Raw genomic sequence first — 12468 nt, forward strand, 5'->3', positions numbered from 1 at the left:
GTATTGTCCAAGTTCTGTGTCCAATGTTTTCCATTCCTTTATCAAAGTTCTTTTTATGAAATCTGCAGTCCATGTTGAAATGAGACAAAGAGCACGAGTATCCTTGCACTGAAACCAACTTTCTTCTTACAGGGAGCATTATGACAGCACTTTGGAGTGCTCTGGGAGAGCCTTTTTCTGCTGGGACCCATCAGTGTCAGGCTTTAGTGTATTCCTACCTGGCCAACTTGCTACTGCACAGAATCTGAGGAATATTAAAACTTTTTAAACTTGTGTGAGGTCCTCTGTAATTTTTCTTATAGCTGTTGCCCAGGTTATGGCTTCATTCTCAGTTGGGACATATCTATGTTTTGCTCGTTCTTCTCTAGCCAAGTGTTTGAAAGGAGCCGTGCAGTGCAATTGCACTGAAGTTGCTGTTTGTCAGTGGAAGACTGATCTGACTGACAAGTTTTATAGTGATGCTGGGGCTTTGAGACTAAGCGCTGACTCAGCTGCTTGCTGCAAATTAGTCACAGCAGGAGATCTTTCTGGAGGGCTTTCTGTCCTTCCTGGGGTGGTTGTGACTTGGGATGTCTGGGAATTTGCCATTGGCTACAAGGCACAGAGTGACCCTGTTGGGAGGGGAAGGTTGGTCATGTCCCTGCTCCCTCTGACAGCCCAGCTCTGTGCTGTGATATCTTTCAGTCTTAACTTTCTCTAGCTTATCTTTTTTTCCTCTTACAGAGGCTCTCAGGCAGAGCATGAACCGTGTAGGATTGGAACTTAAACTGAAGTTTGAGCCTCCAACAATGCAGTACACTCATTTATTTTATTGCAGCTCACCCTACTGGTACACAGGCTTTGTGTATGAGATGTGCATCATTTTTCCCACAGCACTGGTTCTGCTGGGGAGGAAATGTGTGTGGCATGCTCACCTCCAGCAGAACCTGGTGGCAGAGCAGGGCAGCATCACATGAGACCTTGGCCTGTGCTTAGGGAAGGGCAAATATCACTGTGATCTATTTCCTATTGATTGCTATTTCATTAAATCATATTCTTTATTCATTGCAGCTTTACACGGGATTTTGGAGTATTTTGTTCCATTTCTTTAATGGGAATGGGCAGGAGCAAATTAACTTGAGCTGATTGTTCACATAATCACAACAGTGAGATACTTCAAGTTTGTTCCATGCCCTCCTCACACTTCTTATGCTTCATATGCAGGCAGTTATATGCTAAAGAATCTGAGGGCCAGAACTTGACATGTTAAAATATGTCTATAAAGAATCTCATTTGTAGAACTCCTTAAATTTAAAATAAGAAAAAAAGCACATTATTAATAACTGACTCTGGAAAAGTTACAGAATGAAAATCCCAATTATGCTAATAGTCTCTCATGATTTGTACCAGTATTTGACTATTTGATCTATATATATTTGGAAAAACCTTACACGGGCTTAAGCACATTCTTTTGCAAAAGCCTAATTATATCTTTTTTTTTTTTTTTTACTCTAAACTTTATTTGCATTAAAGGAAAACTCATCTAAAATCTCATTTTAAGATTAACAGTAATGAACTATTTAGGTTTTTTTCCTATCAGCTGATGTTCAGAGGACCACATATAAGATCATATCTTTGTAAAGTTAAATTGTGCAGTGACTGAGAATCAGTAACCAATGATTTTGTGTTCAAACATTTTCTTTTCTGTATTACAGGCATTAAAAAATTCTGTAATACTGCTTAAAATTGAAATAAACTCATCCTGGGGTTTTCTCCCTAAGTTTGTTTTTACTATTAAACTGAAGAAAATACTTCTGCACACCTCTGGTGCCTTGTACAGTAAGAGGGTATTTAGGTGCAGGATTTATTGCAAATTTCATGTTTTGTTGTATCCTTGACCATGCTCTAAAGAAAAATTTGGTACTTAATGGGTTACAAAAACAATTGAACAATGTGTTTCTCCGTGTCAGCTCTTTCCACTATGGTCACTTATAGCTTGGGACCCAGAAAGTTACCTATCTACTTCCCTTTCCAGAATATTTGCAAAGCATAAGAGTGGATAGTTTAGTTGTTAACCAGGTGTGCTGCTGCGCTCTAAAATTACACGATTTAACCTAAATCCCACCCTTCCTAGAGTTGCATACAAATTCCACTAGATGTCATCTGGTGTCACACTGAAGGAGAAGGTTTGAACCACTGTGTCCATCAGCTCAGCCTGGCCTTGGGGAGGGTGGGTGTGGGTGCAGGCTCTGGATGGGGATATTGTAGTGCCACCTTTACAAATGGTCCCTTCTAGCATGAAAGACTCTTGGTGAGACTCTGAGACCTGCAGGTAATTTCTGATGGGGCCTTTTCCCTTTGGATTCCTTGTGCTGCCAGGTGTAGGGCACAGAACAGCCCTAGGATCATGAAGGTGTGCTACACAGGAATCAGTTGTTGCTTGGTTTATTCAGTGGTTGAGCTGGATGTGCTTTCCAGAAAGAAAATAAGGGAAATGGACAAGTGTCAAAACTGAGAAAAATGCTTTCTTGCTTTATATATTTGAAAATAACCTCATAAAAAGTTAGGTTCTCTGTGCAACAAAGTTTTACTCACAGGGTTGCAGGGAACAGCGTTCACAGCTTCAGTCTTTACAGTAGGTCAAAACAACTAATAAGTTGTCTGCAGATATAGGGATGATGAAGTGATTTTTGTTTCTGGGTAGAAGTTGGCATTGCCCTTTGCCTGAGGAATTTGAATAATTTCTATATTCATGGCTTTAGGTTTTATCAATAAGGCTGGACAAATCTTACATTGTGACCCATTTCTGTAAACTGTGTTTACAGAGCTTACACACCATTGTCCTGCTGAGTGAGAGCAGACTGGAGTTTAGATAGCTCAGTTGTACTCTGTGACCTTTTTGTTCCTTTTTTCTATTTCTGAAAACTGTCATGACATTGTGTGGGCCTGATATTCTACTGCCATCTCAGTAGGAGAGAAAATCATGCCATGAGAAGCTTGGACTAGTTTTTACAGGATCTTTCACCCTACCCCTTCAGTCAGGCTTCTCAGAGGTGTGCTGTGGTTTGGATTCAAAGCACTGTGTGCTGTGAGACTCTGCATTCACACTTCCACCAAAGCTCAGCGGTGAACAGAGCTTCCTACATCCCTTGCAAGTGTGTTCTTCTTTGGAACATAGCAGTTCTTCATCTTGTCATAGCTCAGTGTCAAATAATTGATTACAGTGTGGGCCAAGTCAGAATGTTTACCTGTTATTCCAGGGCTCCCCTTTCCTCCAGATGCTTGTTCCAGTGCCCGGAGAGTTCCTGGCTGGACTTCGGGCTTTGTTTGAACACCCAGAGTGTGTCCACAGTTTCCTTTAGACTGGCATAAACAACGAGCATGTTTCCAAACTCATGGCTGGTCAAATTCTGTTCAATATTGAGTCTCTTCTCTGTATCTAAAGCTGCCTTCTTGACCTTCATGGCTAACAAACCATTTACCACAGTAAATACATTACAGACTTTTTCCATAGGTAGTACGGAAATCGTGGGTTACAGAGTTACTAGTGTTATGCAGAGAGTGTTTATCTTGTTTTATTTTTAAAGTTAGCCCTCTAATAGCAGAAGCCTTCTGGCCACAGTGACCTGAAAAAAAACCCCAAACCTGTTGTGACTCCATTGATGTCAAGTTTCTAGGTATCTGTTGCTGACACTTTAGTACTTTGCTGCGTCACAGACTTTGAAGAGAAGCATTGCTAATCTGCTCTGTTTCTTTCTCTCTCTGAACACAAGACTAGAGCGGTCCTGAAAGGTTTACATTTCTGCGTTTCATGCTCTACTCAAGATATTTTTAACTCCATTAGTGAAAGGGGCCATGTCACTTTCACAGGGCAGGTCATGGAAGTAGTTTAGAGAAGTGCTTTAAGGCAGTGTGATGCTTAGGCTGCATGGTGCTTGAAGAAATTGAAGGGAAGTGCTCAGTAGAATGTAAATGTTGATCATCTTTGGGGTCTTTCAAGAGAGTAGTTTCTGGGGATGTTTTGAGAAATGAGGGGGAATGAGTTTGTTTTCAAAATAGGCACATTGGTTCTTGATTGATTTAAATCCCCTTTTAATGACTAAAACCTTTGAGGCTTTAACTACCCAAGCAAAGCCAGGGGATAACCTTAAGTCCCCTCTGACTTTGTTTCTGAGCATCCAAGGCAAGTTTTAATCATCCAATGAATATTAAGCAAGAACTTGTTTTTTGATTTCTGCCTCTGTTTCATGACTAAAGATTTAACTTCAAAAAGCTTCATCTGTAGACATTACACACTCTGATAAAACCAACTCATGTCTATGAAAGGAAGATGGGAGCATCTTATTTTTTCATGTTCTACTATCTATTTTTTCTTTTCAAACTCATTTCACAACCATAAATTATGTGACATGTGAAAAGCCTATTGCTTCAGTGTGGGCAGGGATGGGTGGCACTGAGGAATCTGTGGTGGTGAATTTGAACTGTTCATCACGATCTCAGCTTTAATTTCCTTCTTGTTTCACTGTTCATAATAATGCAATGTTTCCATGGGTGACCTGTTCAATATATGGGAGAGATTTATACTATGCTATACCATATTTTTATTTAGGATAGTATTAAAAATATCTGTTTCAGGTAATTAAGTTTTCCAAATCAGAGAGTTCAAAGCTAAATACACATTCAGAGTCTGCTGGACTCTTGAGTCCTTCCATAAAGAAAACTGCAAGAGAGAGAAGTTAATTCACTTCAAAAATGTACCTGAAGGTGGCACTGTGATTGATTTTTCCACTGGAACATTAACAAACAATGAAAATGTTTTTTCAGGAGTAAGGTAGAACACTTAAAGAAAAGTCTGAGTCACTACTGTCAAATCTTTAAGTTTTCCATGGACTTCATCCTGTTTTCCTGCACTGCTCTGTAGCTGATGGCCAGCCTGATTCAACCGTTTCTTTTAGAGACAGTGAACGGAACAGCAAATTTCCATTCTGTCATGGTATATCTTTTCCAAAGAGGGAAAGTGAAATCTAGTTTAAGAAAAAGGCCCAACCCACAGCTGTGAAACCAATGTGTGATGTTGGAGCTGTTCCTGAGCATGAGTAGAAGGAGATGAGTGCACCCACCTTGTGCATGAGCCAAGGGTGACAGAAAGCTCTGAGTCCTTTGATCTTTGGGTTCTGAGTCATCCACATCCCTCAGACCTTGTTAAAGCAACCACTTTGGACAGGCCTGCTGTAGCAACAGACATATAATCCCGGGCTTCCAGGATCTTGGAACCAGGCCTGAATTTCTGCTGTTACTTGCTTGGTGAAATGTGGTCATGTTGCCAGGGGTGCTTGAGTGGGCTGGAATATCTCTGGGGTTAACAATCTGAGTAGTTGACCTTTGCTATTGCTATCAGGTTTGTAGTGCAAATAAGATGAGAGACTTGAAAATAGCCAAGGTTGTTGGGTTGTGCAGAGTGAAATAGTTTCTTTTTGAAGAAGAAAAATACCTTTCTGCATTCTCACTCTACCAAATTATGAAGTAGGGATAGATGCTTGTGGAAGAAAGTCAAAAGTCCATTCTTCTCTCCTCAGAAACTCTGGACTATCCTAATGGTGTAATACAAGTTGGTGCAATTGCTATGACAGTCTCCTCTCCTAGCAACAAGCCATTCAAAAATAAATAAAAATCCTAACTATCCATGCTATGAAATATGATTTTAATCAGAAATTTCATATGGGTGTTTGGTTAAATCATAGCAAAACTGTGAAACCATAGTGGGGAACAAAGGAAGATCAGGGCCATAATAATTTGAGGGATTTACAGTCAAAAGAATAATGTTACTTGAATGCAATGTCTGTTTAGAGGGTAGCTGATATTTCAAAGTTCTCTTTTATCTTCTGTGAGCTTGAAGTTCTGCAGACAGAGACACTTGGTCCACGTAAACTGTGTTTGAGCAAGCATGGTGATGCATCTTGTGTGGGACGCACTGTTATTCCTACTTCACAGCAGTTAGATTTATTCCTAGTGATCCTGAAAAATTAATTAATGTAAGAGTGCCAACTGGAGACTGGTTTACATTATTACAGGAACATTTAGGTTTTGCAGTCAGACTCTCAGAAACACGTAACTTAAAAACAATACTGTAAGACTGGGGTCTTCTGCATTTATTAGCTTTGAAAGGAAGATGTAATTTCCAATGGCTTCCAGCTACTACAGTAGGTGATAGTGGAGGTTTGCACTTTTCTGTGTTCCTTCCAGCTGTTTTGCAACTGACACAGATTCTGGTTCTCCCCTAGAGGTCCAAAGTCCCCAGAGGGTGGCAATAAGAACATGGTCTGTTCTGGCCAAGAGGTGACGTCTCTGAATTTATAGCTTCTCCCTTTGGTACACAGCAGAGTGGGGCTCACAAAGCTCATCTTATTCTGGAAATTTGCATGAGTGAGATAAAATCTTGTATTGCCAACCACGTGATACCAATGTCTCATGATGGGAACTCATAAAACCAAGGCATTCTTTGACTTATTTTTGTTTTAAGCTCCAATGTCACAAAGTCCCCAACACTGGACTTTTAGGAGTGCTCTTGTTCTTAGTTACATATTTCAACCAAAATCACAACTGTTCTTTTTTGGGGGTTGTGAGGATGGGTCTGTGTAAGTCAGTATCAGCTGCTCCCAGTATCTCAGATTATGGTTGTGTAAAATGGGCAAAAAGAGAGAGAAGTGGTGAAGGTAAAATTAGTATTTGAATATGGAGATGAGAAGTAGTAGCACAGTGAAACTGAAAGGAATTGTGTGTTTCAATATGTCAGCAAATGCAATGGAAAAATCACTTCAAATAAGATGTAAAACCACTATAAATCTTTTATTTTTAACTGTATTTTAATGAGGAGTTACTTATTATTTTTCAATAAATTAAACAGCAAAGATGCTACATACCTGCCTGTTGAATACTAACTTAATAAAAATATAGCTTATACAAATCTTATATAATTTAGACCATATAGATTTTAAGACACATCAATTTAGAATATATTTACATAGCACAACAGCATTGTGGATCTCACACCTATTAACACTTCACAGATTTTTAAAAGAGACGTCATTGTCTTGGCATTTTCTTGTTATGCTGAAATTTGTCAGTCATCCTAGTTTTTCTTCTGAACTTGATAATCTTTTCCCAATGCTCAGCTTTCAAGTCTTGCACTTCCTAACAATCAGCAGTTCTTTGGGATCTAAGACACAGTTCAGTGTTCATAGTGCTGGTCAAACCTTGGTTTCCATATCCTGCCTTGACACTGTGGAGGAGGGGATTTTCTCCCTGTGCTGCTCTCACGCTTATGACAGCCTCACCAGCTTTCATCCTGCATCCTGTGGAGATCAGAATCCACAGGATGCTCCATTGCCTGTGGAGCTGTTTGCATCTCCCTCATACCCCTCCTCCCAAGACGGGGATTTTTCCTTGGCAAGATTCAACCACTGTGGAGGATCTCTTCACAGGACATTTGACAGAGTCTACTTGGCTCTTCATGCCTCAGACACTTTATTTTGAAGTGTTGGCTTGCAGCTGGTTCAAAAGGTTCAGGTAGGATTTGGATTTTAAAAATCTGGGATAGGAATCTCTTTCCATAAGGATGTACACTGTTTTCTGGGCTTCATCAAAACTTGTGTGAGTTGGGTCTTGGGCCTTTTTGGCTGTTGCTTCCCTCATCTGATAGTCAATATTGATCTGGAAAAAAAAAACCCAAAAAAAAAAAAAAAAAAAAAAAAAAAAAAAAAAAAAAAACCTAGATTTAACTTTGAATGTATTCTCTCTTCTATATCTCTTTGTCAATACATGCATTTGCAGCCTTAGAACTCTATGACAGCTCAATGTCAGATCTGTAAATTGGGGGAAATCAAATATCTGTGTCCCATTTAGGCACAGAAGTTGTTGTTCACTATAGAAATGTAGTTCGTTTTAGAGTCAGAATTAATACAGCTCAACTTTGAGGAACAACCTCCAGTTACTAAGAGAAATCCTGTGTTGAATGTCTCCAGTTTAGGTATGATCAACATACAGAACTTTAACTTTTCCAGAAGGTAAGCATATTTTAAAAGACAAGAGATGTTCTGTGGTGCTTCCACTTGCAAACACAAAGAATCTCCAAATGCCACCAGCAATTCAAGCTGGGCTGGCTCAGCAAAGAGCATCATGTGCTGAGGCCTTTGCTGAGCTCTGCTGGGGGTTCTCCCAGTACTGGCCTGCTGCCTGTGACTGTTTTTGAGATTTGATAATGTTATACTGCAGGTAGCTGTGATTCAAGAAGGGACCTGAAAGTGTGTCTGTGCCGCCTTATTGCCACTGAGTGAGTGTGTGAGCATCTCAGTGGAGCCATACTTCTCCCTTCTAACTCTGCACAGGCTGGCTTTATACATACCTGCTTAATGGCATCTGACTGAACAAACTCCTCATAAATCCTCTCTGCTTTGCCATGTAAGTGATCAGACTTTGTTTTCTTGTAATCCTCACAAGCCAACCAGAACTCGATGTTTTCCTCGCTGAACTCTGACTTCAGGAACTCCCGAAAGACACCTTGACCACCTAAAGCCAACATAAATAATTAATCATTTACTGTATGATACTTGTGACCAGGGAGGAGAAAATAAATAGCAGGATTTGTATTGAAATCTGATATAAAATCTTGCCAAAATACACTGTTCTTCCCTTGTTCAACATACAACAGATATTCAATATTAAGGCTGCTGGGAGTCTTCCTAATTATGTTCAGTGTTCTTAGATCTGAACTCTGGGTAGAGATCCTATAACAATGGATCCTATAACAATCCTATAACAATGGATTCTAGTCCTTCCTAAATGAACTGTCTTAGGGTATAAGTGGAGAGAAAATTCCAGACTAAACTGATTGTCCTAAATTGATTAAACTGATTATCTAAGGATTGAACACTGATCAAAATTAGTTATTTGGGGGTTAATTGCTATACTGAAAATGGAAAAAGACCCCAAAACCCAACTTGGAAGCCAAGTTTTAGCAGTGTCCAAGTTACACTAGAGCTGCAAAAAACTGAAGTGTAACTGGCCCTGTGTCTGACTCTGTACAATGCTTCAGCTTTGCCTGTTGGTGAGATTAGATAAAACTTTGTCCTCAGAGTAAGAACTAAGTCATACTGAGGTAACAGACTTACTTTGGCTGGCCAAGAGCTTTTCCAAAGACTGTGACCATTGAATAACTTCCTCTGCAGAAAGCCTAAGGTGACAAGAAAAATAAAAGGCTTTAGGGAAGAAACCATGGGGTTTTGTTTGTATGTCTGAAGGAGACAAAGTTTATAATTTATTATTATATTCCAGGAATATATGCCAAGTATTTTACTAAATTTACGGCTTTGTCATAATCTGAAATCCTAGAGACAGCCCACGTCACGAAAAATAATCAGAGATGGAAAAAAAATGGAATTATGCTGTTGTCTTGAATTCTATTCCCAGGAAAATAATCTTTGACTGTAACTATGATAAAAGTATTTTGTACCTGTACTTCTGTTTCCATATTTTTGCAATAAGAATGGTAATACCCCCTACTCCTCATTTAAGTGAGAAGCGTTTTTTCTTGTAAAGCGTTAGAGAACAGTTACAATGTCCTTCAGATAAAAATGGATTTAACTGAAGTGTCTACTCCCTTAATGTTTGATGCAAACATATCAAATCACTAATTAAAAATCCTTAACTCCATGAGTAGTTTCTAATTACTAATGTTCACCTCTCTTGTATTTTGGAAATTCTAGATACTGTTACAATATTTGTTGTTCTAGAAGTAGTTTAGAAATTAGGTAATTTACTATGAAGTAATCTAGCTATGATTGTATTTTATAACTTGATGTGTTTCTGTACTTACATGACATTTCTAGAGCTGGAAGTCTTGATCCCAGATTCAATATGTGGCACCATGCACTTCAAATAACTTTTGAGATCAGCACCACTGAAACAATGAACAGACATTTTTAAATTCATTAGAATTGCAGTAGCACTTAATTTCTAGTTAAATTTTCTTCAAACTTTCAGAGACAGCTCCATTCTATGACTGAAGTCTGGGAAGTTACATATCCAAGTAAGTAAAAAAAAAAGACTGAGGGGGGCCCCCACTGTATCCAAATTCTATTTCAGAATACTTAAAGTAATCAATTAATTGGTATGCCTCAGCTCAAGCTTTTTTGAATGATGTTGCAGTCCTGGGCTTTGAGCAGGTTTTGTTCATTTAGCCTGGACCACAGCACTAATTCTTAATCTCCAAGATTAGTAGAGTGTTATTTTCACTTCTAATACATTAAGTTATATATTAAGTTGTATATACTTACAAAGCCTTTTGCTTCTTTTTATGGACTTTGCCTTTTGCAAGCTTGCAATCTTCTTTTCCAGTTAATTCAGTCATGTTGTTGTGGGAGAAAAAGAATCCAGGCATTTTCCTTGGCTTTAACATGAAGTGCCCCTGGCCATGAAGATCCTCCAGCCCCAACTGACAGCTCCCTGCCTCTGCTGCCGCCTTTTATTGACGCAGGCAGCCCTGCAAGCTGGTGTGAGCAGAGCTCTTTATCATCTATCTTCATCACGAACTCTGGAAGTTCCCCTTTCAGTGCTCAGTGACGTGAGTCTTTTTTGAGGAAGAAAACAGACAGCAGTGTCTCATGGTTGAGGCTATACCAAATGAGGCTGAATTGCTTTGGGTTTGTTATGTGTCACTGTGTATGTCTGTTACCAAACAAAAAACCATCAACAGAACCGTCTAGAACTTTGAATTCTTGTCCCTTTCTGATGAGTACTTGCAAGTAAAATGTATTTTTTGGTTTGATCAACAGAACAGCAAATACTGCAGTTTTTTCTTGACAAAATACACTTGTTGCATGCCTGTGTACTGCAATTTCATACTTGTCAGTTGGTTAGGTGGGTTCAGCAGAATACAAGGGGAAGGTACTTTAACATACCCCAGAAATAAAGTTCTATATACAATAATTTATTTGCAAGTCTCCTGTCGCTCTTCAAACTAGAACATTACCTTAGACAGGTTTGTTTGGACAAGCTGTGTGAAAATATTTCAATGTGGTTTTCTCAGGAAGGGGTATTGAAGAAGCAAGAATTTATTTAATTTGGTTTAATTTTTGCAAGTCAGGTTCTTAGGAAGCACAATGCCATATTTCAGGAATACCTCTTTAATTTTAAGTGACTTGGCATGTATAAATATTAATTATGTTAGAGCTGTTGTTGTAAACAAAATGTGACTATTACAAGCTGTTTGAGGGAGGTGTGAATTGTTTGTACATACTTAAGCTCCACTGCATAAAAGCAGCCATGGGTATAAAGCAAGACAAAGAATTAAGCATAACTCTCTGTCTGTCCAGGATGGTGATTTAGATGTTGAAATACTTAATCTGAGCATCCCAATTTCTGCTTGTTTGCTTGGGTTCTTTTTTCTGTCATGTTTCAAAATTGTTGGGGTTTTTTGGTTTTTGGTTTTTTTTTCGGGGTTTTTTTGTTTGTTTGTTTGTTTGTTTGTTTGTTTTTTTGGGGGGGGGTTATGTTTTGTTTGGTTGGGTTTTTTGGGGTTTTTTTGCCTTTTTTTTTTTTTTTTTAATAAATAACGTGTGCAAATTTGCTTGCTTATGATTAGCTTGTGAATGATGTGTGCAGGACTGCGTATGATGGTGATAACTGCTGACACATCCCCAGCTTCCTCGGGACCTGTGCGAAGGGTTGGGAGCCCGAGAGCCGCCTGCAGACAGATGTGCGTGGACAGACTGTCAGCCTCGGGTCGGTTTTAACCACAGCAGGCTGCCGCTCCCGAGTGCCGGCAGTGACACAACTGTGTCTGCAGGAAACATTTGTCCCCAGGCTATCAGGTGAACACTGCCCTTTGTGCAGGGCAGAGGTGTTTACTGACTGCTCTTACCCCCCGAACAGGGCGCAAAAGGAAGGAAGGAAGAGGTGTTAGCAGTGCCGGATTTGTTTTCGTATCTAACCTGCTCGGTTTTGACATTCTGCCCCCTCCGCCTCTCATCGCGTTCCCTCAGTTAGGAGCTGTCCTCGGTGGGAGGCTCCATTGCTGGCAAGGTCAGAGGGATGATGCATCCAAATCCTTCTCAGAGGAGGGCAACAAAAGGGTAAAAAACAACAGGGAAAATAATTTCCCGTGTTGTCTCCCAGAGCTCTGTAGCTTCAGGCTAAAAGTGGGGCAATGTCTTGAACTTATAGCAGCTGGTAATTATAAGTAATCCACTAGTGAATTTCTGTGAGCGTGAGGGTACAGGATGGCTTGCTTTTTTTGTACCTGTGATCAATGATGGGCTGTTGACACTTCATTTACGAGACAAGGAATGTCTTTTCCCCATTTAAAATGAAATTACTCTCCTTACCTTTGGGATTGGCTAAACATATCAATGCACGAAACAAGTGTTAAGTCAGACCTTCCTGTAGAAACGAATTCTCATGCTACTGAGTCTCATTGCACTTCACCTTCTTGCA

At 39.6% G+C, this 12468-nt stretch overlaps 1 protein-coding gene across 1 annotated transcript; it reads right to left on the minus strand.

Moving 5' to 3' along the window:
* Positions 1-6799: 6799 nt before the first annotated feature.
* Positions 6800-10590, minus strand: RGS1 (regulator of G protein signaling 1). Its single transcript, XM_068199186.1, has 5 exons — positions 10311-10590; positions 9851-9934; positions 9147-9208; positions 8381-8544; positions 6800-7689 (listed from the first exon to the last, which is right to left on the minus strand). The coding sequence occupies exons 1-5, from the start codon at positions 10430-10432 to the stop codon at positions 7504-7506; spliced, it is 618 nt and encodes a 205-aa protein (XP_068055287.1). The 5' UTR covers positions 10433-10590; the 3' UTR covers positions 6800-7503.
* Positions 10591-12468: the final 1878 nt, after the last annotated feature.

This window comes from Anomalospiza imberbis, chromosome 9 (genome assembly GCF_031753505.1).
Source record: "Anomalospiza imberbis isolate Cuckoo-Finch-1a 21T00152 chromosome 9, ASM3175350v1, whole genome shotgun sequence".
Lineage (NCBI taxonomy): Eukaryota > Metazoa > Chordata > Aves > Passeriformes > Viduidae > Anomalospiza > Anomalospiza imberbis.

Excerpts from the sequence above, each read along its gene's own strand:
- RGS1 (XM_068199186.1), bottom strand. The coding sequence starts at position 10,432 with ATGTTAAAGCCAAGGAAAATGCCTGGATTCTTTTTCTCCCACAACAAC. Across the intron at positions 9,209-9,850 it reads TCCAGCTCTAGAAATGTCAT|GCTTTCTGCAGAGGAAGTTA; the intron begins GTAAGTACAGAA and ends TTGTCACCTTAG. Across the intron at positions 7,690-8,380 it reads AGTCAGATGCCATTAAGCAG|ATCAATATTGACTATCAGAT; the intron begins GTATGTATAAAG and ends TTTTTTTTCCAG.